At 41.9% G+C, this 22,346-nt stretch overlaps 1 protein-coding gene across 4 annotated transcripts in view; it reads left to right on the forward strand.

The window, feature by feature from the left end:
- PAN2 (PAN2-PAN3 deadenylation complex catalytic subunit PAN2) overlaps positions 1 to 22,346 on the forward strand; it is a 381,243-nt gene that overhangs the window by 112,367 nt on the left and 246,530 nt on the right. For all 4 annotated transcript variants that reach the window (XM_071685459.1, XM_071685467.1, XM_071685439.1 and 1 more), the window contains exon 12: positions 8,560 to 8,805. In XM_071685459.1, the coding sequence (XP_071541560.1) occupies positions 8,560 to 8,805 (246 nt within the window). The remainder of the gene's footprint in view (positions 1 to 8,559; positions 8,806 to 22,346) is intronic.

Raw genomic sequence — 22,346 nt, forward strand, 5'->3', positions numbered from 1 at the left:
CTGGGGATAGGGGTGAAAGAATACTTCCCACGTATTCCTCGCGTGTCGTAGAAAGCGACTAGAGGGGACGGGAGCGGGGGGGCCAGAAATCCTCCCCTCCTTGTATTAACTTTCTAAAATGGGAAACAGAAGAAGGAGTCACGCGGGGAGTGCTCATCCTCCTCGAAGGCTCAGAGTGGGGTGCCTAAATGTGTGTGGATGTAACCAAGATGTGAAAAAAGGAGAGATAGGTAGTATGTTTGAGGAAAGGAACCTGGATGTTTTGGCTCTGAGTGAAACGAAGCTCAAGGGTAAAGGGGAAGGGTGGTTTGGGAATGTCTGGGGAGTAAAGTCAGGGGTTAGTGAGAGGACAAGAGCAAGGGAAGGAGTAGCAATACTCCTGAAACAGGAGTTGTGGGAGTATGTGATAGAATGTAAGAAAGTAAATTCTCGATTAATATGGGTAAAACTGAAAGTTGATGGAGAGAGGTGGGTGATTATTGGTGCATATGCACCCGGGCATGAGAAGAAAGATCATGAGAGGCAAGTGTTTTGGGAGCAGCTGAATGAGTGTGTTAGTGGTTTTGATGCACGAGACCGGGTTATAGTGATGGGTGATTTGAATGCAAAGGTGAGTAATGTGGCAGTTGAGGGAATAATTGGTATACATGGGGTGTTCAGTGTTGTAAATGGAAATGGTGAAGAGCTTGTAGATTTATGTGCTGAAAAAGGACTGATGATTGGGAATACCTGGTTTAAAAAGCGAGATATACATAAGTATACTTATGTAAGTAGGAGAGATGGCCAGAGAGTGTTATTGGATTATGTGTTAATTGACAGGCGTGCGAAAGAAAGACTTTTGGATGTTAATGTGCTGAGAGGTGCAACTGGAGGGATGTCTGATCATTATCTTGTGGAGGCTAAGGTGAAGATTTGTATGGGTTTTCAGAAAAGAAGAGTGAATGTTGGGGTGAAGAGGGTGGTGAGAGTAAGTGAGCTTGGGAAGGAGACCTGTGTGAGGAAGTACCAGGAGAGACTGAGTACAGAATGGAAAAAGGTGAGAACAATGGAAGTAAGGGGAGTGGGGGAGGAATGGGATGTATTTAGGGAATCAGTGATGGATTGCGCAAAAGATGCTTGTGGCATGAGAAGAGTGGGAGGTGGGTTGATTAGAAAGGGTAGTGAGTGGTGGGATGAAGAAGTAAGAGTATTAGTGAAAGAGAAGAGAGAGGCATTTGGATGATTTTTGCAGGGAAAAAATGCAATTGAGTGGGAGATGTATAAAAGAAAGAGACAGGAGGTCAAGAGAAAGGTGCAAGAGGTGAAAAAAAGGGCAAATGAGAGTTGGGGTGAGAGAGTATCATTAAATTTTAGGGAGAATAAAAAGATGTTCTGGAAGGAGGTAAATAAAGTGCGTAAGACAAGGGAGCAAATGGGAACTTCAGTGAAGGGCGCAAATGGGGAGGTGATAACAAGTAGTGGTGATGTGAGAAGGAGATGCAGTGAGTATTTTGAAGGTTTGTTGAATGTGTTTGATGATAGAGTGGCAGATATAGGGTGTTTTGGTCGAGGTGGTGTGCAAAGTGAGAGGGTTAGGGAAAATGATTTGGTAAACAGAGAAGAGGTAGTGAAAGCTTTGCGGAAGATGAAAGCCGGCAAGGCAGCAGGTTTGGATGGTATTGCAGTGGAATTTATTAAAAAAGGGGGTGACTGTATTATTGACTGGTTGGTAAGGTTATTTAATGTATGTATGACTCATGGTGAGGTGCCTGAGGATTGGCGGAATGCGTGCATAGTGCCATTGTACAAAGGCAAAGGGAATAAGAGTGAGTGCTCAAATTACAGAGGTATAAGTTTGTTGAGTATTCCTGGTAAATTATATGGGAGGGTATTGATTGAGAGGGTGAAGGCATGTACAGAGCATCAGATTGGGGAAGAGCAATGTGGTTTCAGAAGTGGTAGAGGATGTGTGGATCAGGTGTTTGCTTTGAAGAATGTATGTGAGAAATACTTAGAAAAGCAAATGGATTTGTATGTAGCATTTATGGATCTGGAGAAGGCATATGATAGAGTTGATAGAGATGCTCTGTGGAAGGTATTAAGAATATATGGTGTGGGAGGAAAGTTGTTAGAAGCAGTGAAAAGTTTTTATCGAGGATGTAAGGCTTGTGTACGTGTAGGAAGAGAGGAAAGTGATTGGTTCTCAGTGAATGTAGGTTTGCGGCAGGGGTGTGTGATGTCTCCATGGTTGTTTAATTTGTTTATGGATGGGGTTGTTAGGGAGGTAAATGCAAGAGTTTTGGAAAGAGGGGCAAGTATGAAGTCTGTTAGGGATGAGAGAGCTTGGGAAGTGAGTCAGTTGTTGTTCGCTGATGACACAGCGCTGGTGGCTGATTCATGTGAGAAACTGCAGAAGCTGGTGACTGAGTTTGGTAAAGTGTGTGGAAGAAGAAAGTTAAGAGTAAATGTGAATAAGAGCAAGGTTATTAGGTACAGTAGGGTTGAGGGTCAAGTCAATTGGGAGGTGAGTTTGAGTGGAGAAAAACTGGAGGAAGTGAAGTGTTTTAGATATCTGGGAGTGGATCTGGCAGCGGATGGAACCATTGAAGCGGAAGTGGATCATAGGGTGGGGGAGGGGGCGAAAATTCTGGGGGCCTTGAAGAATGTGTGGAAGTCGAGAACATTATCTCGGAAAGCAAAAATGAGTATGTTTGAAGGAATAGTGGTTCCAACAATGTTGTATGGTTGCGAGGCGTGGGCTATGGATAGAGTTGTGCGCAGGAGGATGGATGTGCTGGAAATGAGATGTTTGAGGACAATGTGTGGTGTGAGGTGGTTTGATCGAGTGAGTAACGTAAGGGTAAGAGAGATGTGTGGAAATAAAGAGAGCGTGGTTGAGAGAGCAGAAGAGGGTGTTTTGAAGTGGTTTGTGCACATGGAGAGAATGAGTGAGGAAAGATTGACCAAGAGGATATATGTGTCGGAGGTGGAGGGAACGAGGAGAAGAGGGAGACCAAATTGGAGGTGGAAAGATGGAGTGAAAAAGATTTTGTGTGATCGGGGCCTGAACATGCAGGAGGGTGAAAGGAGGGCAAGGAATAGAGTGAATTGGAGCGATGTGGTATACCGGGGTTGACGTGCTGTCAGTGGATTGACTCAAGGCATGTGAAGCGTCTGGGGTAAACCATGGAAAGCTGTGTAGGTATGTATATTTGCGTGTGTGGACGTATGTATATACATGTGTATGGGGGGGGGGTTGGGCCATTTCTTTCGTCTGTTTCCTTGCGCTACCTCGCAAACGCGGGAGACAGCGACAAAGTATAATAAAAAAAAAAAAAATATTCCCAATCATCAGTCCTTTTTCAGCACATAAATCCACAAGCTCTTCACCATTTCCATTTACAACACTGAACACCCCATGTATACCAATTATTCCCTCAACTGCCACATTACTCACCTTTGCATTCAAATCACCCATCACTATAACCCGGTCTCGTGCATCAAAACCACTAACACACTCATTCAGCTGCTCCCAAAACACTTGCCTCTCACGATCTTTCTTTTCATGCCCAGGTGCATATGCACCAATAATCACCCACCTCTCTCCATCAACTTTCAGTTTTACCCATATTAATCGAGAATTTACTTTCCTACACTCTATCACATACTCCCACAACTCCTGTTTCAGGAGTATTGCTACTCCTTCCCTTGCTCTTGTCCTCTCACTAACCCCTGACTTTACTCCCCAGACATTCCCAAACCACTCTTCCCCTTTACCCTTGAGCTTCGTTTCACTCAGAGCCAAAACATCCAGGTTCCTTTCCTCAAACATACTACCTATCTCTCCTTTTTTCACATCTTTTTTTTCATATATATATATATTATTTTTTTTTTTTTTTTTATTATACTTTGTCGCTGTCTCCCGCGTTTGCGAGGTAGCGCAAGGAAACAGACGAAAGAAATGGCCCAACCTCCCCCCATACACATGTATATACATACGTCCACACACGCAAATATACATACCTACACAGCTTTCCATGGTTTACCCCAGACGCTTCACATGCCTTGAGTCAATCCACTGACAGCACGTCAACCCCGGTATACCACATCGCTCCAATTCACTCTATTCCTTGCCCTCCTTTCACCCTCCTGCATGTTCAGGCCCCGATCACACAAAATCTTTTTCACTCCATCTTTCCACCTCCAATTTGGTCTCCCTCTTCTCCTCGTTCCCTCCACCTCCGATACATATATCCTCTTGGTCAATCTTTCCTCACTCATTCTCTCCATGTGACCAAACCATTTCAAAACACCCTCTTCTGCTCTCTCAACCATGCTCTTTTTATTTCCACACATCTCTCTTACCCTTACGTTACTTACTCGATCAAACCACCTCACACCACACATTGTCCTCAAACATCTCATTTCCAGCACATCCATCCTCCTGCGCAGAACTCTATCCATAGTCCACGCCTCGCAACCATACAACATTGTTGGAACCACTATTCCTTCAAACATACCCATTTTTGCTTTCCGAGATATTGATCTCGACTTCCACACATTCTTCAAGGCTCCCAGAATTTTCGCCCCCTCCCCCACCCTATGATCCACTTCCGCTTCCATGGTTCCATCCGCTGCCAGATCCACTCCCAGATATCTAAAACACTTCACTTCCTCCAGTTTTTCTCCATTCAAACTCACCTCCCAATTGAATTGACCCTCAACCCTACTGTACCTAATAACCTTGCTCTTATTCACAATTACTCTTAACTTTCTTCTTTCACACACTTTACCAAACTCAGTCACCAGCTTCTGCAGTTTCTCACATGAATCAGCTACCAGCCCTGTATCATCAGCGAACAACAACTGACTCACTTCCCAAGCTCTCTCCTCCCCAACAGACTTCATACTTGCCCCTCTTTCCAAAACTCTTGCATTCACCTCCCTAACAACCCCATCCATAAACAAATTAAACAACCATGGAGACATCACACACCCCTGCCGCAAACCTGGGAGGTGAGTTTGAATGGAGAAAAACTGGAGGAAGTGAAGTGTTTTAGATATCTGGGAGTGGATCTGGCAGCGGATGGAACCATGGAAGCGGAAGTGGATCATAGGGTGGGGGAGGGGGCGAAAATTCTGGGGGCCTTGAAGAATATGTGGAAGTCGAGAACATTATCTCGGAAAGCAAAAATGGGTATGTTTGAAGGAATAGTGGTTCCAACAATGTTGTATGGTTGCGAGGCGTGGGCTATGGATAGAGTTGTGCGCAGGAGGATGGATGTGCTGGAAATGAGATGTTTGAGGACAATGTGTGGTGTGAGGTGGTTTGATCGAGTGAGTAACGTAAGGGTAAGAGAGATGTGTGGAAATAAAAAGAGCGTGTTTGAGAGAGCAGAAGAGGGTGTTTTGAAGTGGTTTGGGCACATTGAGAGAATGAGTGAGGAAAGATTGACCAAGAGGATATATGTGTCGGAGGTGGAGGGAACGAGGAGAAGAGGGAGACCAAATTGGAGGTGGAAAGATGGAGTGAAAAAGATTTTGTGTGATCGGGGCCTGAACATGCAGGAGGGTGAAAGGAGGGCAAGGAATAGAGTGAATTGGAGCGATGTGGTATACCGGGGTTGACGTGCTGTCAGTGGATTGAATCAAGGCATGTGAAGCGTCTGGGGTAAACCATGGAAAGCTGTGTAGGTATGTATATTTGCGTGTGTGGACGTATGTATATACATGTGTATGGGGGGGGGTTGGTCCATTTCTTTCGTCTGTTTCTTTGCGCTACCTCGGAAACGCGGGAGACAGCGACAAAGTATAATAATAAGAAATAATAGTCCTGCCTAGTGGACATAGCTGGCTTTCTGAGTGCTGAAGGACGTTTATAAAGAGACAAAAGCCTCCTAGGACAGAAGGGAAGTAAGTAATCCACCAAACCATATCATTCTCCAACACACCTAAGAGCACAAAACATTGCTCAATGCTCACACCTAAGGTCCTCGATATGAACTACTCATAAATCAATTACACTCACAAAGGTAGGCAAAAATTTGATAAAGAACTTTCCTTAGTGCAGTAAACAAGGCTGTCAGGAGCCTCATCTCACTGTGTAACCTCCATTTTCATACCCAAACAGTTGCATTTCCTTAAATGCTTTCTCACATTACCAACACTTAACACCTGACAGCCTTTTTTTCAGACATTAAGGGTGTCGTGTTTATACAACTGTAGGCAAAATACAATAAAGATATTTACCATGGTGCTAGAAATGAATGTGAAAATTCATTATGCATTGTAATATGCATTTTTCACACTATGCTTGCCCTCTTTACCAACACGAGCACCTGGAAACCTTTTTCCACACGTTATGAGCATGTTTTGCACACAAGAGTAGGCAAAAATGCAATAAATGAACTTACTGCTTTGCTGTTAACATGACTGCTACAATATTGGAAATGAACGAAAGGAGCTTCATCATTCCTTATAACCTACATTTTCACAAACTTGCTTTTTTTCCTTACATGCTTGTACACATTACCAACACTACTGCCTGCAAGCTTCTTTCTAGACATTATGGGCCTCTTGCACATACAAAAGTAAGGGAAAATACTGTAAGTGAATTAACCTTGGTGTAGTAAATATGGCTGCCTAAGGTGCTGATTAGCTGGATGTTAGAAAACAAACATCTTTTCCATGGGCATGAGCTTACAATTTGGACAAAAGAAGAGGCCTATGAGTGTCCCATTTTTCAAGCAGGATGGAAATATGAGGAAATAGTTTTCAGACTAATGTGAGTTTTGAAATTATGTTGCAGATAAAATTGTGCTTTAGTTTGAATTCAAAAGAAAAAGGTAAATAGTTTCTTTACTTTTTCCATCATATTTCCTTAAGTTTTAGAAACCAACTGATGCACTTCACAGAAATAGAGAATTTAAGAAATAGATTATTCACACGTGATACTGAAAACTCTGATTAATACTTTATGCTCATCCCAAGTATATATGATTCATGATAGGTAGGAGATAAAGCAGTAGAGAGGGGTAATGTGAGTATTATAATTGAAATAAAGAGGATAGGCATGATAAGGAATGAAGGTGTTAGAATGTTATCAGGTGAGAAATCATTAGAAAGGTGCATGGTAAAGGTAATTTAGGATAGTAAGGTCATATAGAATGCATGATGGATGATATGCTGGTCAAGAATTTGACCAGCAACAGCGTAATACTGTTGAAGTGATTATACAAAGAGGTAATGTATACCGCAGAAGAGATGGATAGATATTATGAAATGATTTATTACAGATATTTCAGGTGATGTTAAAGGAATGATTAGGGATTGAAGGCAGTAGAAGCATTATGTGTTCAAAAGTGTTATGAATGGAAACCTTGATCTCAGTTGACAGATCAGTTTAGTGTGTATGGTGAAAAAGTAAGATATGGTGTTATGAGTGTGGAAGTTAATGTTAACAAACTGGCAATGGTTTGATGATGAAAAGAATGATGCCTTGGGGTGAGTGGTATTGTGGAAGCTGTATGAAACTTATCTTCCCACTGAACTGGAAATTGGCACATATCCAGGATCTGATCGACTGGAAGGAAATTATAAACTCACCAAGATAATGATAAATAACTCATAACAAAAGTGGTATGTAAGTACACGTTGTATCAGAGAACTCACTGCTTTTTGGATTATCCATATGTTAGAATAAATCACATACATATGTGAAATTCTCACAAAATTGAATACTGCAGTTGTACAGAAATAGATTTATTTAGACCAGCAACCATTTTTTAATAAAATCAGATTGATAATTGTTAATATAAACAACTGATTACAACAATCAGTGGAGGTTTGGTTGATGAGAGAAATGAATGTGCTTTTGCAGACAGAGATGATTTTATTATCATAAACTTGCATCATTGTTTTAGGAAAGTGGTCAAAATGATGCATTTGTATCACTGGTCACTAGTGTAAATCTTTAATGAGACAGTTAGATACATACTTATTACTTCCTGCCATAGGAGTCCCTTCCCAGGAAGCCAGCCACATCCACTGGACAAGGCTTTTGGTCATAAAGTGTTGTGATGTTTTGTGCGTGTCTGTGTGCAGAAAGTGGAGGGTAGTTGAGTAGTAGAGCTTGGAACCTTTATTGTGGTAGTTCCAGCCAAGGCATTAAGGGTCTTGGGATATGTTGAAATGATTAATGTAGTGTTATAGGGATGGGTATGTCTAGAGCTTAGGAAAGTGTGAGTTATATTTATGTAGGGAGTGCTGCTTTTACTGAATGTATGTCTCATGGGTTGAGAATTTAACTGAGTAGGGTAGGTGGTTGTTTAGTGCTTGCCAGTTGATGTCAGTGAGTATGTGTTTTTAAGTGTTATATTTGAATTGGTTTCAGGGGTTAGAGTAAATGTAGAAAATATTTAGATGATCATTATTATTAAGTAAGTTTAATGTATGCTGGAAAGCTCAGAGAGGGGTTTGATCACTTCCATTGCCTCACCCTTGGATACACCCTTAACTGGATATGGAGTGATGATTTTAGCATAGAATAGCTTAGCATAATTCTCCTATTTATCATTTCAGATGTTTTACTATATTGCGCCTCTTCGTGCCTTGATGATGTCCCACTTGTGTGAACGAGAGTTTTGCTTAGTGTGTGAACTGGGCTTCCTCTTCCACATGCTTGATGTCAGTATGGGCCAAGGCATACCTTGTCATGCTTCAAACTTCTTGAGAGCATTTAGAACCATCCCTGAAGCTTCTGCCATGAGTCTTACACTTTCAGACCAAGACAATCGAGCAAAGATTAACTTTGCATCAAAGATCCAGGTGAGGATAAGGCTAGTATAAAAATTTCAAGAATTATATGTTGTTTTTGCATCCATCTCCATTCTAGAATGGTTCCTCATCATTTGTCAACATTTATATCTCATTCCATTATTGCCTTGACTATCATATTTCCAGTACATGGTAAGCCATTTCTTATGTATAATTGTCTGCACCTTTTTGCCTTTTGATATAGGTTTCTTTAGGGGCTAAGTTGTTCTTGACCAAGTAGTTTCTACCTTAAGTTCATCATTAGTGTTAGGATTGATAATGTACCTTTTTATGCAGATTTGTTTCTTGTCAGTCTATCTATCTATTTATCTATGTCTGTCTGTCAATCTACTTATCAATCTATCTATGTATCAGTTCTTCTGTCTATCTGTCAGTCCATCTGTCTATCTGTCTATCTATCTGTCTCTCTGTATCTGTCTATCTATCTATCTATCTATCTATCCATCAATCCATGCATTACAAATTATGATATACCACTGTGATCTTGAAGGAACATTATTTATGATCTAATTAGCGACAGAGAATGAGAATGTAGTAATATAAGAAGGCAAATGATGCCAATGTTATCACTAACTTTAAGCATGGGATAATAGAACTGTAGGTAATGAATGAAGGTGATGATAAATACAACATTCCCAATGATTTAGGAACAAGGAAATTTTGAAGGTACTCTGTAATGTTTATAAAAGATAGAATAGAAAGTTTGATGTGATTATATCCTCAGCTAGCCATCCCATTACTGGACAGTGAATTGAGCATTTAAACTTTGTATACCAGTATACATTATTGGTTTTAAATGCTTTTATCAGTTATGAGAGTTTAGAGGTTCATACCTTGAATATTTGACAATATTTAGTGGTACTTTTTGATGTGTTAAATAGTAGAAAACAGGTTTAGATTGATTTAATAGAAATTTTGATATGACAGTCTCAAAGTGATTGATTGATTGGTAACTCCACAACTGGAGGGTGTTGGCAGGGAGGAGAGTGTTTTGGTGGAAGAAAAGTCTGTTTGGGGCAGAAATTTGTTGGGAAGGAATTATAGTGATGGGAAGGGAAACGATTGTTATAGCGATAAAAGTTTGTTAGCAGAAAAGGAGGTTAGTAGGGAGGGAGGAGTGTTGGTAAGATACTAAGAAGTTTGGGAGGGAGATTAGTATTTGGGAAGAAGGTAGGCTTTGGGGAGGAATAGTACATACAAAGATATTTCTTGTGAATGACAGTGCTGTAACGTAACACTCACCAGAGAGAAAATGTTTATTACTGAGGGAGGAGAACATTGGGGAGGGAAAAGAAGGGTGTATGTAGAAAGGAGAGGTTTGTAGGAGAGAGGTTGGTATTTAGGAGTGGAGGGAGGGAGGAGGGTATTGGGGAGGAAGTGAATTGTTGAAGTATTGGGGAGGAAGTGAATTGTTGAAGTGTTGGGAAGTGAAGTGAGTGATTGGGCTGATATTGTTCACTCTAGAAGTGATGGATGTTTGATTATGTATGTTAGTTTATTTTATTTTACTTATTAGAATGTAAACATAGCACTCAGTTACCTGATTCTCAACTCTACTCCTGTTCTTGGAACATACAGCATTTTTCTTAAGTAAGAAACCTTGCTATATATTGCTGGGAAGCTGTTTCAGGTATAGTCCACACATAAGAGTTTCATAGGGAAAATGATGCCTTTTACAGAGATCCACTGCTTTAGATTAAGCAGTTCTTCAAGATTTTACTCATACACAACTTTAGATGATGATGATGCTAGTTGAAGGGAACTTTTCACTCATGGCATATCTGCATAGAGGCAGATTCTAGTAGCATCCATACATGTTATAGTAGTTGTAATTATTTTTTTCATGCTTGTTCATCATTTCCTGTGGTAATGAGGTAGGACCAGGAACAGACAAAGAAAGGGTGCTTTTGCTCACATTCATTTTCTAGTTGTTAAGTGCAGTGCACTGAAACTTGAACCTCACATTAGCATCCAGGCCCCTACACCTTTTCATGGTTTTCCACTTGCTACTTCACATGCCCTGGTTCAGTCCATTGACAGCATGTCTACCCCTGTATAACACATTGTTCCAATTTGTTCTGTCCTATGCAAAGCTTTCACCATCCTGCATTATCATGCCCCAATCACTCAAAATCTTTTTTACTTCATTCTCCCATCTCCTATTTGGTCTCCCCTTTCTTCTTGTTCCTTCCACTTCTGACATATATCCTCTTTGTCAGCCTCTTTTGACTCATTCCATCCATATGTCAAAACCATATCAGCACACCCTCTTCAGATTTCTCAACTAAACTCTTGTTACTACCACACTTCTCTCTTACACTTTTATTACTTACCCGATTGAACCACCTCAAGCCACATAGTGTCCTCAGACATTGTATTTCCAACACATCCACCCTTATCTGCACATCCTCATGTATAGCTCAATCCTCAAATCCATACAACATCTTTAGGGATACTGTACTTTCAGACATACCTTTTTCACCCTCCCAGATAAAAACATCTCTTTCCACACATTATATGGTGCCCCAGAACCTCTGTCCCCTCACCCACCCTATGACTCTCATCTTCCACGGTACCATTTGCTGCCATGTCCACTCCCAGGTATCTAAAGCACTTTACTTCTTCCAAATTTTCTCTATTCAAACTCACTCCCCATCAAACCTGTCTTTCTACCCACCTAAACCAAATAACCTTGTGTTTATTTACATTTACCATCCTCCCATTACACACACTTTCAGACTCATTCACCAACTTCTGTAGTTTCTCACTTGAATCTACCACCAGTGCAGTGTCATCAGCAAACAACAACTGACTTCATTTTCTAAGTCCCCTTGTCCCTTACAGGCTGCATTCTAGGTCCTTTCTCTAAAGTCTTGCATTTACCTCCTTTACTACTCCATCCATAAGAAACTGGAGGGATGTCTGATCATTATCTTGTGAAGGCGAAGGTGAAAATTTGTAGAGGTTTTCAGAAAAGAAAAGAGTGTGTCGGGGTGAAGAGAGTGGTGAGAGTAAGTGAGCTTGGAAAGGAGACTAGTGTGAGGAAGTTCCAAGAGAGATTGAGTGCAGAATGGAAAAAGGTGAGAGCAAATGACGTAAGGGGAGTGGGGGTGGAATGGGATGTATTTTGGGAAGCAGTGATGGCTTGCACAAAAGATGCTTGTGGCATGAGAAAGGTGGGAGCTTGGCAGATTAGAAAGGGTAGTGAGTGGTGGGATGAAGAAGTAAGATTGTTAGTGAAAGAGAAGAGAGAGGCATTTGGACAATTTTTGCAGGGAACTAGTGCAAGTGACTGGGAGATGTATAAAAGAAAAAGGCAGGAGGTCAAGGGAAAGGTACAAGAGGTGAAAAAGAGGGCAAATGAGAGTTAGGGTGAGAGTATCTTTGAATTTTAGGGAGGATAAAAAGATGTTTTGGAAGGATATAAAGAAGGTGCATAAGATAAGAGAACAAGTGGGAACATCGGTGAAGGGGGCTAATGGGTAAGTAGTAACAAGTAGTGGTGAAGTGAAAAGGAGAAGGAGTGGGTATTTTGAAGGTTTGTTGAATGTGTTAGATGATAGAGTGGCAGATATTGGGTGTTTTGGTTGAGGTGGTGTGCGAAGTGAGAGGGTCAGGGAGAATGGTTTGGTAGAGAGAGAAGAGGTAGTGAAAGCTTTGTGGAAGATGGAAGCTGGCAGGGTGGTGGGTTTGGATGTTATTGCAGTGGAATTTATTAAAAAAGGGGGTGACTGTGTTGTTGACTGGTTGATGAGGATATTCACCGTATGGATAGTTCATGGTGAAGTGCCTGAGGATTGGCGGAATGCATGGATAGTGCCATTGTACAAAGGCAAAAGGGATAAAAGTGAGTGCTCAAATTACAGAGGTATAAGTTTGTTGAGTATTGCTGGGAATTGATATGAGAAGGTATTGATTGAGAGGGTGAAGGCATGTACAGAGCATCAGATTGGGGAGGAGCAGTGTGGTTTCAGAAGTGGATGTGTGGATCAGGTGTTTGCTTTGAAGAATGTGAGAAATACTTTGAAAAACAGATGGATTTGCATGTGGCATTTATGGATCTGGAGAAAGCATATGATAAAAGTTGATAGAGGTGCTCTGTGGAAGGTATTAAGAGTATATGGTGTGGGAGGTATGTTGCTAGAAGCAGTGAAAAGTTTGTAACGAGGATGTAAGGCAAGTGTATGTATAGGAAGAGAGGAAAGTGATTGGTTCTCAGTGAATGTCAGTTTGCGGCAGGGGTGCATGATGTCTCCATGGTTGTTTAATTTGTTTATGGATGGGGTTGCTAGGGAGGTGGATGCAAGAGTTTTGGAGAGAGGGGCAAGTATGAAGTCTGTTGTGGATGAGAGGGCTTGGGAAGTGTCAGTTGTTGTTCGCTGATGATACAACGCTGGTGGCTGATTTGGGTGAGAACCTGCAGAAGCTGGTGACTGAATTTGGTAAAGTGTGTGAAAGAAGAAAACTGAGAGTAAATGTGAATAAGAGCAAAGTTATTAGGTTCAGTAGCATTGAGGGACAAGTAAATTAGGAGGTGAATTTGAATGGAGAGAGACTGGAGGAAGTGAAGTATTTTAGTTATGTAGGAATGGCTATAGCAGTGGATGGAACCATGGAAGCGGAAGCAAGTCATAGGGTGTGGAAGGGGGTGAAGGTTCTGGGAGCATTGAAGAATGAATGGAAGGTGAGAACATTATCTTGGAGAGCAAAAATGGGTATGTTTGAAGGAATAGTGGTTCCAACAATGTTATATGGTTGCAAGGTATAGGCTATAGATAGGGTTGTGAGGAGGAGGTTTGATGTGTTGGAAATGAGATGTTTGAGGACAGTATGTGGTGTGAGGTGCTTTGATTGAGTAAGTAATGAAAGGGTGAGAGAGATGTGTAGTTATAAAGAGAGTGATGTTGAGAGAGCAGAAAAGGGTGTATTGAAATGGTTTGGTCACTTGGAGAGAATGAGTGAGGTAAGGTTGACAAAGAGGATATATATGTCAGAGGTGGAGGGAACGAGAAGTGGGAGACCAAATTGGAGGTGGAAGGATGGAATGAAAAAGATTTTGAGCGATCGGGGCCTGAACATACAGGAGGGCGAAAGGCGTGCAAGGAATAGAGTAAATTGGAACGATGCGGTATACCAGGGTCAACGTGCTGTCAGTGGATTGAACCAGGGCATGTGAAGCTTCTGGGGTAAACCATGGAAAGTTGTGTGGGGCCTGGACATGGAAAGGGAGCTGTGGTTTCGGTGCATTACACATGACAGCTAGAGACTGAGTGTGAATGAATGTGGCCTTTGTTGTCTTTTCCTAGCGCTACCTCGCACGCAGGTGGGGGGAGGGGGGTACCATTTCATGTGTGGCGGGGTGGTGACAGGAATGGATGAAGGCAGCACGTATGAATATATGTACGTGTGTGGGCGTTTATGTATATACATGTGTATGTGGGTGGGTTGGGCCATTCTATTGTCTGTTTCCTTGGGCTACCTCGCTGATGCAGAAGACAGCGACAGAATATAGTAAAATAGATATATGTTATTATTATTACTATTATTGCTTTATTATTATTATTATTATTATTAGGGGATAGGGGAGAAAGAATACTTCCCACGCATTCCTCACGTGTCATAGAAGGCGACTTAAGGGGACGGGAGCGGGGGGCTAGAAACCCTCCCCTCCTTGTATTTTAATTTTTGAAAAGGGGAAACAGAAGAAGGAGTCACATGGGGAGTGCTCATCCTCCTCGAAGGCTCAGATTGGGGTGTCTAAATGTGTGTGGATGTAACCAAGATAAGAAAAAAGGAGAGATAGGTAGTATGTTGGAGGAAAGGAATCTGGATGTTTTGGCTCTGAGTGAAACGAAGCTCAAGGGTAAAGGGGAAGAGTGGTTTGGGAATGTCTTGGGAGTAAAGTCAGGGGTTAGTGAGAGGATGAGAGCAAGGAAAGGAGTAGCACTACTACTGAAACAGGAGTTGTGGAAGTATGTGATAGAGTGTAAGAAAGTAAACTCTAGATTGATATAGGTAAAACTGAAAGTGGATGAAGAGAGATGAGTGATTATTGGTGCATATGCACCTGGGCATGAGAAGAATCATGAGAGGCAAGTGTTTTGGGAGCAGCTGAATGAGTGTGTTAGTAGTTTTGATGCACGAGACCGGGTTATAGTGATGGGTGGTTTGAATGCAAAGGTGAGTAATGTGGCAGTTGAGGGAATAATTGGTGTACGTGGGGTGTTCAGTGTTGTAAATGGAAATGGTGAAGAGCTTGTAGATTTATGTGCTGAAAAAGGACTGGTGATTGGGAATACCTGGTTTAAAAAGAGAGATAAACATAAGTATACTTATGTAAGTAGGAGAGATGGCCAGAGAGCATTATTGGATTATGTGTTAATTGATAGGCGCGCGAAAGAGAAACTTTTGGATGTTAATGTGCTGAGAGGTGCAACTGGAGGGATGTCTGATCACTATCTTGTGGAGGCGAAGGTGAAGATTTGTAGAGGATTTCAGAAAAGGAGAGAGAATGTTGGGGTGGAGAGAGTGGTGAGTGTAAGTGAGCTTGGGAAGGAGACTTGTGTGAGGAAGTACCAGGAGAGACTGAGTTCAGAATGGAAAAAGGTGAGAACAAAGGACGTAAGGGGAGTGGGGGAGGAATGGGATGTATTTAGGGAAGCAGTGATGGCTTGCACAAAAGATGCTTGTGGCATGAGAAGCGTGGGAGGTGGGCAGATTAGAAAGGGTAGTGAGTGGTGGGATGAAGAAGTAAGATTGTTAGTGAAAGAGAAGAGAGGCATTTGGATGATTTTTGCAGGGAAATAATATAAATGAATGGGAGATGTATAAAAGAAAGAGGCAGGCAGTCAAGAGAAAGGTGCAAGAGGTGAAAAAGAGGGCAAATGAGAGTTGGGATGAGAGAGTATCATTAAATTTTAGGGAGAATAAAAAGATGTTTTGGAAGGAGGTAAATAAAGTGCATAAGACAAGGGAACAAATGGGAACATCTGTGAAGGGGGCTAATGGGGAGGTGATAACAAGTAGTGGTGATGTGAGAAGGAGATGGAGTGAGTATTTTGAAGGTTTGTTGAATGTGTTTGATGATAGAGTGGCAGATATAGGGTGTTTTGGTCGAGGTGGTGTGCAAAGTGAGAGGGTTAGGGAAAATTATTTGGTAATCAGAGAGGAGGTAGTAAAAGCTTTGCGGAAGATGAAAGACGGCAAGGCAGCGGGTTTGGATGGTATTGCAGTGGAATTTATTAAAAAAGGGGGTGACTGTATTGTTGACTGGTTGGTAAGGATATTTGATAAATGTATGACTCATGGTGAGGTACCTTAGGACTGGTGGAATGTTTGCATAGTGCCTTTGTACAAAGGCAAAGTGGATAAGAGTGAGTGCTCAAATTACAGAGGTATAAGTTTGTTGAGTATTCCTGGTAAATTATATAGGAGGGTATTGATTGAGAGGGTGAAGGCATGTACAGAGCATCAGATTGGGGAAGAGCAGTGTGGTTTCAGAAGTGGTAGAGGATGTGTGGATCAGGTGTTTGCTTTGAAGGATGTATGTGAGAAATACTTAGAAAAGCAAATGGATTTGTATGTAGCATTTATGGATCTGGAGAAGGCATATGATAGAGTTGATAGAGATGCTCTGTGGAAGGTATTAAGGATATATGGTATGGGATGTAAGTTGTTAGATGCAGTGAGAAGTTTTTCTCGAGGATATAAGGCATGTGCACATGTAGGAAGAGAGGAAAGTGATTGTTTTTCAGTGAATGTTGGTTTGTGGCAGGGTTGCGTGATGTCTCCATGGTTGTTTAATTTGTTTATGGATGGGGTTGTTAGGGAGGTGAATGCAAGAGTCTTGGAAAGAGGGGCAATCATGCAGTCTGTTGTGGATGAGAGAGCTTGGGAAGTTAGTCAGTTGTTCGCTGATGATACAGCGCTGGTGGCTGACTCGGGTGAGAAACTGCAGAAGCTGGTGACTGAGTGTGGTAAAGTGTGTGAAAGAAGAAAGCTGAGAGTAAATGTGAATAAGAGCAAGGTCATTAGGTCAGTAGGGTTGAGGGACAAGTCAATTGGGAGGTAAGTTTGAGTGGAGAAAAACTGGAGGAAGTGAAGTGTTTTAGATATCTGGGAGTGGATTTGGCAGTGGATGGGATCATGGAAGCAGAAGTGAATCATAGGGTGGGGGAGGGGGCGAAAGTTCTGGGGGTGTTGTAAAATGTGTGGAAGTCGAGAACGTTATCTTGAAAAGCAAAAATGGATATGTTTGAAGGAATAGTGGTTCCAACAATGTTATATGGTTGCGAGGCATGGGCTATAGATAGAGTTGTGCGGAGGAGGGTGGATGTGCTGGAGATAAGATGTTTGAGGACAATATGTGGTGTGAGGTGGTTTGATCAAGTAAGTAATGAAAGGGTAAGAGAGATGTTTTTTTTTTTTTTTTTTTTTTTTTTTTATACTTTGTCGCTGTCTCCCGCGTCTGCGAGGTAGCGCAAGGAAACAGACGAAAGAAATGGCCCAACCCCCCCCCCCCATACACATGTACATACACATGTCCACACACGTGTATACATACCTACACAGCTTTCCATGGTCCACCCCAGACGCCTCACATGCCTTGATTCACTCCACTGACAGCACGTCAACCCCTGTATACCACATCGCTCCAATTCACTCTATTCCTTGCCCTCCTTACACCCTCCTGCATGTTCAGGCCCCGATCACACAAAATCTTTTTCACTCCATCTTTCCACCTCCAATTTGGTCTCCCTCTTCTCCTCGTTCCCTCCACCTCCGACACATATATCCTCTTGGTCAATCTTTCCTCACTCATTCTCTCCATGTGCCCAAACCATTTCAAAACACCCTCTTCTGCTCTCTCAACCACGCTCTTTTTATTTCCACACATCTCTCTTACCCTTACGTTACTTACTCGATCAAACCACCTCACACCACACATTGTCCTCAAACATCTCATTTCCAGCACATCCATCCTCCTGCGCACAACTCTATCCATAGCCCACGCCTCGCAACCATACAACATTGTTGGAACCACTATTCCTTCAAACATACCCATTTTTGCTTTCCGAGATAATGTTCTCGACTTCCACACATTTTTCAAGGCTCCCAAAATTTTCGCCCCCTCCCCCACCCTATGATCCACTTCCGCTTCCATGGTTCCATCCGCTGACAGATCCACTCCCAGATATCTAAAACACTTCACTTCCTCCAGTTTTTCTCCATTCAAACTTACCTCCCAATTGACTTGACCCTCAACCCTACTGTACCTAATAACCTTGCTCTTATTCACATTTACTCTTAACTTTCTTCTTCCACACACTTTACCAAACTCAGTCACCAGCTTCTGCAGTTTCTCACATGAATCAGCCACCAGCGCTGTATCATCAGCGAACAACAACTGACTCACTTCCCAGGCTCTCTCATCCCCAACAGACTTCATACTTGCCCCTCTTTCCAGGACTCTTGCATTCACCTCCCTAACAACCCCATCCATAAACAAATTAAACAACCATGGAGACATCACACACCCCTGCCGCAAACCTACATTCACTGAGAACCAATCACTTTCCTCTCTTCCTACACGTACACATGCCTTACATCCTCGATAAAAACTTTTCACTGCTTCTAACAACTTGCCTCCCACACCATATATTCTTAATACCTTCCACAGAGCATCTCTATCAACTCTATCATATGCCTTCTCCAGATCCATAAATGCTACATACAAATCCATTTGCTTTTCTAAGTATTTCTCACATACATTCTTCAAAGCAAACACCTGATCCACACATCCTCTACCACTTCTGAAACCGCACTGCTCTTCCCCAATCTGATGCTCTGTACATGCCTTCACCCTCTCAATCAATACCCTCCCATATAATTTACCAGGAATACTCAACAAACTTATACCTCTGTAATTTGAGCACTCACTCTTATCCCCTTTGCCTTTGTACAATGGCACTATGCACGCATTCCGCCAATCCTCAGGCACCTCACCATGAGTCATACATACATTAAATAACCTTACCAACCAGTCAACAATACAGTCACCCCCTTTTTTAATAAATTCCACTGCAATACCATCCAAACCTGCTGCCTTGCCGGCTTTCATCTTCCGCAAAGCTTTTACTACCTCTTCTCTGTTTACCAAATCATTTTCCCTAACCCTCTCACTTTGCACACCACCTTGACCAAAACACCCTATATCTGCCACTCTGTCATCAGACACATTCAACAAACCTTCAAAATACTCATTCCATCTCCTTCTCACATCACCACTACTTGTTATCACCTCCCCATTTACGCCCTTCACTGAAGTTCCCATTTGCTCCCTTGTCTTACGCACCCTATTTACCTCCTTCCAGAACATCTTTTTATTCTCCCTAAAATTTACTGTGTGGTAATAATGTGTGGTAATAAAAAGAGTGTGGTTGAGAGAGCAGAAGAGGGTGCATTGAAATGGTTTGGTCACATGGAGAGAATGAGTGAGGAAAGATTGTCAAAGAGGATATACGTGTCAGTGGTGGAGGGAACGAGGAGAAGAGGGAGACCAAATTGGAGGTGGAAAGATGAAGTGGGAAAGATTTTGAGTGATCGGGGCCTGAACATGCAGGTGGGTGAAGGGCGTGCAAGGAATAGAGTGAATTGGAACGATGTGTTATACCGGGGTCGAAGTATACTTTGTATACTATGTATACTTTGAGATGTATAGGTATGTATATGTGTGTGTGTGGACGTGTATGCATATACATGTGTATGTGGTTGAGTTGGGCCATTCTTTCTTCTGTTTTCTTGCGCTCTCTCGCTAATGCGGGTGACAATGACAAAGTATAATAAAAAGATAAAGAATATAATAAGGGGAGAAAGAATTCTTCTGTATTCCCTATGTTTTGTGGAAAATGTCTAAATAGGGTAGGAATGGGAGACTAGAAATCTTACCCTTCTTGTATTTCATTTTCTGAAAGATGAAACAGGTGCCAAACAGGAAGTGCTTATCCTCCTTTAAAGGCTCAGGCTGGGGTGTCTAAAAGTGTGTGGATATAGTGAAGATGAATACAAAGGATAGATAGGTAGTATGTTTGAGAACAGAAATCTGGATGTTCTGACTCAAAGTCAGACAAAGCTTAAGGATAAAGGGGAAGATTACTTTAGAAATGTCTTAAGAGTAAAGTTAGGGTTTGGTGAGAGAACTAGAGCTAAGGAGGGGGATAGCACTACTGCTGAAGTGGAAGTTGTGGGAGTGTGTGAAAGTGTTTAAGGAAGTGCGCTCTAAATTGATGTGGATAGAATTAAAAGTGGTTGGTGAGAGATGCATGAATTATTAGTGCTTATGTACCTGGTTATGAGAAGAAAGATCATGAGAGGCAAATGTTTTAGGGCAGCTAAGTGAGTACATCAGCAGATTTGATGCAAGAGAGTGGGTATTAATGATGGGTTATTTAAATGCTAAGGTGAGTAATGTGGCAGTTTAGGGTATAATTAGGGGGAATGGAGTATTCAGTAATGTGCATGGAAATGGTGAACAGCTTGTGGAGTTGTGCTTGGAAAGGATGGATGATTGGGAATACCTGGTTAAAAAGAGGAACATATACTGATGGTTAGTGTGGGAATACCTGGTTAAAAAGAGGAACATATGCTGAATGTTAGTTGACATTGCTGGATTACATATTAATTGATAGGCATAGAAAAGAGAGATGTATAAAAGAAAGAGGCAAGAGGTCAAGAGAAAGGTGCAAGAGGTGAAAAAGAGGGCAAATGAGAGTTGGGGTGAGAGAGTATCATTAAATTTCAGGGAGAAGAAAAAGATGTTTTGGAAGGAGGTAAATAAAGTGCCTAAGACAAGGGAACAAATGGGAACATCAGTGAAGGGGGCAAATGGTGGGGTAATAACAAGTAGTGGTGAAGTGAGAAGGAGATTGAGTGAGTATTTTGAAGGTTTGTTGAATGTGTTTGATGATAGAGTGGCAGATATGGGGTGTTTTAGTCAAGGTGGTATGCAAAGTGAGAGGGTCAAGGAGAATGATTTGGTAAACAGAGAAGAGGTAGTAAAAGCTTTGCGGAAGATGAAAGCTGGCAAGGCGGCGGGTTTGGATGGTGTTTCTGTGGAATTTATAAAAATGGGGTGACTATTTTGTTGACTGCTTGGTAAGGATATTCAGTGTATGTATGGTTCATGGTGAAGTGCCTGAGGATTGGCAGAATGCATGCATAGTGCCATTGTACAAAGGCAAAGGGGATAAAGGTGAGTGTTCAAATTACAGAGGTATAAGTTTGTTGAGTATTCCTGGGAAATAATATAGAGGGTATTGATTGAGAGGGTAAAGGCTTGTACAGAGCATCAGATTGGGAAAGGGCAGTGTGGTTTCAGAAGTGGTAGAAGATGTGTAGATCAGGTGTTTGCTTTGAAGAATATATGTGAGAAATACTTAGAAAAACAGATGGATTTGTATGTAGCACTTATGGATCTGGAGAAGGCATATGATAAGAGTTGATAGAGATTCTCAGTGGAAGGCATTAAGAGTATATGATGTGGGAGGTAAGTTGCTAGAAGCAGTGAAAAGTTTCTAACGAGGATGTAAGGCATGTGTACAAGTAGGAAGAAAGGAAAGTGATTGGTTTTGAGTGAATGTTGTTTTGCGGTAGGGGTGCGTGATGTCTTCATGGTTGTTTAATTTGTTTATGGATGGGGTTGTCAGGGAGGTGAATGCAAGAGTTTTGGAGAGATGCATAAGTATTCAGTCTGTTGTGGATGAGAAGGCTTGGGAAGTGAGTCAGTTTTGTTCTTTGATGATACAGTGCTGGTGGCTGATTTGGGTGAGAAACTATAGAAGCTGGTGACTGAGTTTGGTAAAGTGTGTGAAAGAAGAAAACTGAGAGTAGATGTGAATAAGAGCAAGGTTATTAGGTTTAGTAGGGTTGAGGGACAAGTAAACTGGGAGGTAAGTTTGAATGGAGAAAAACTGGAGAAAGTGAAGTATTTTCGATATGTGGGAGTGGATTTAGCAGTGGATGGAACCATGGAAGCAGAAGTGAGTCACAGAGTGTGGGAGGGGGCGAAGGTTCTGGGAGCGTTGAAGAATGTGTGGAAGGCGAGAACATTATCTCAGAGAGCAAAAATGAGTATGTTTGAAGGAATAGTGGTTACACCAACGTTACATTGTTGTAAGGCATGGGCTATAGATAGGGTTGTGCGGAGGAGGGTGGATGTATTGGAAATGAGATGTTTGAGGACAATATATGGTGTAAAGTGGTTTGATCAAGCAAGTAATGAATGGGTAAGAGAGATGTGTGGTAATAAAAAGAGTGATGCTGAGAGAGCAGAAGAGGGTGTATTGAACTGGTTTGGTCACGGATAGAATGAGTGAGGAAAGATTGACCAAGAGGATATATGTGTCAGAGGTGGAGGGAATGAGGAGAAGTGGGAGACCAAATTGGAGGTGGGAGGTTGGAGTGAAAAAAATTTTGAGGGATCAGGGCCTGAACATACAGGAGGGTCGACGTGCTGTCGGTAGATTGAACCAGGG

The sequence above is a fragment of the Panulirus ornatus genome, chromosome 3 (assembly GCF_036320965.1).
Source record: "Panulirus ornatus isolate Po-2019 chromosome 3, ASM3632096v1, whole genome shotgun sequence".
Classification (NCBI taxonomy): domain Eukaryota; kingdom Metazoa; phylum Arthropoda; class Malacostraca; order Decapoda; family Palinuridae; genus Panulirus; species Panulirus ornatus.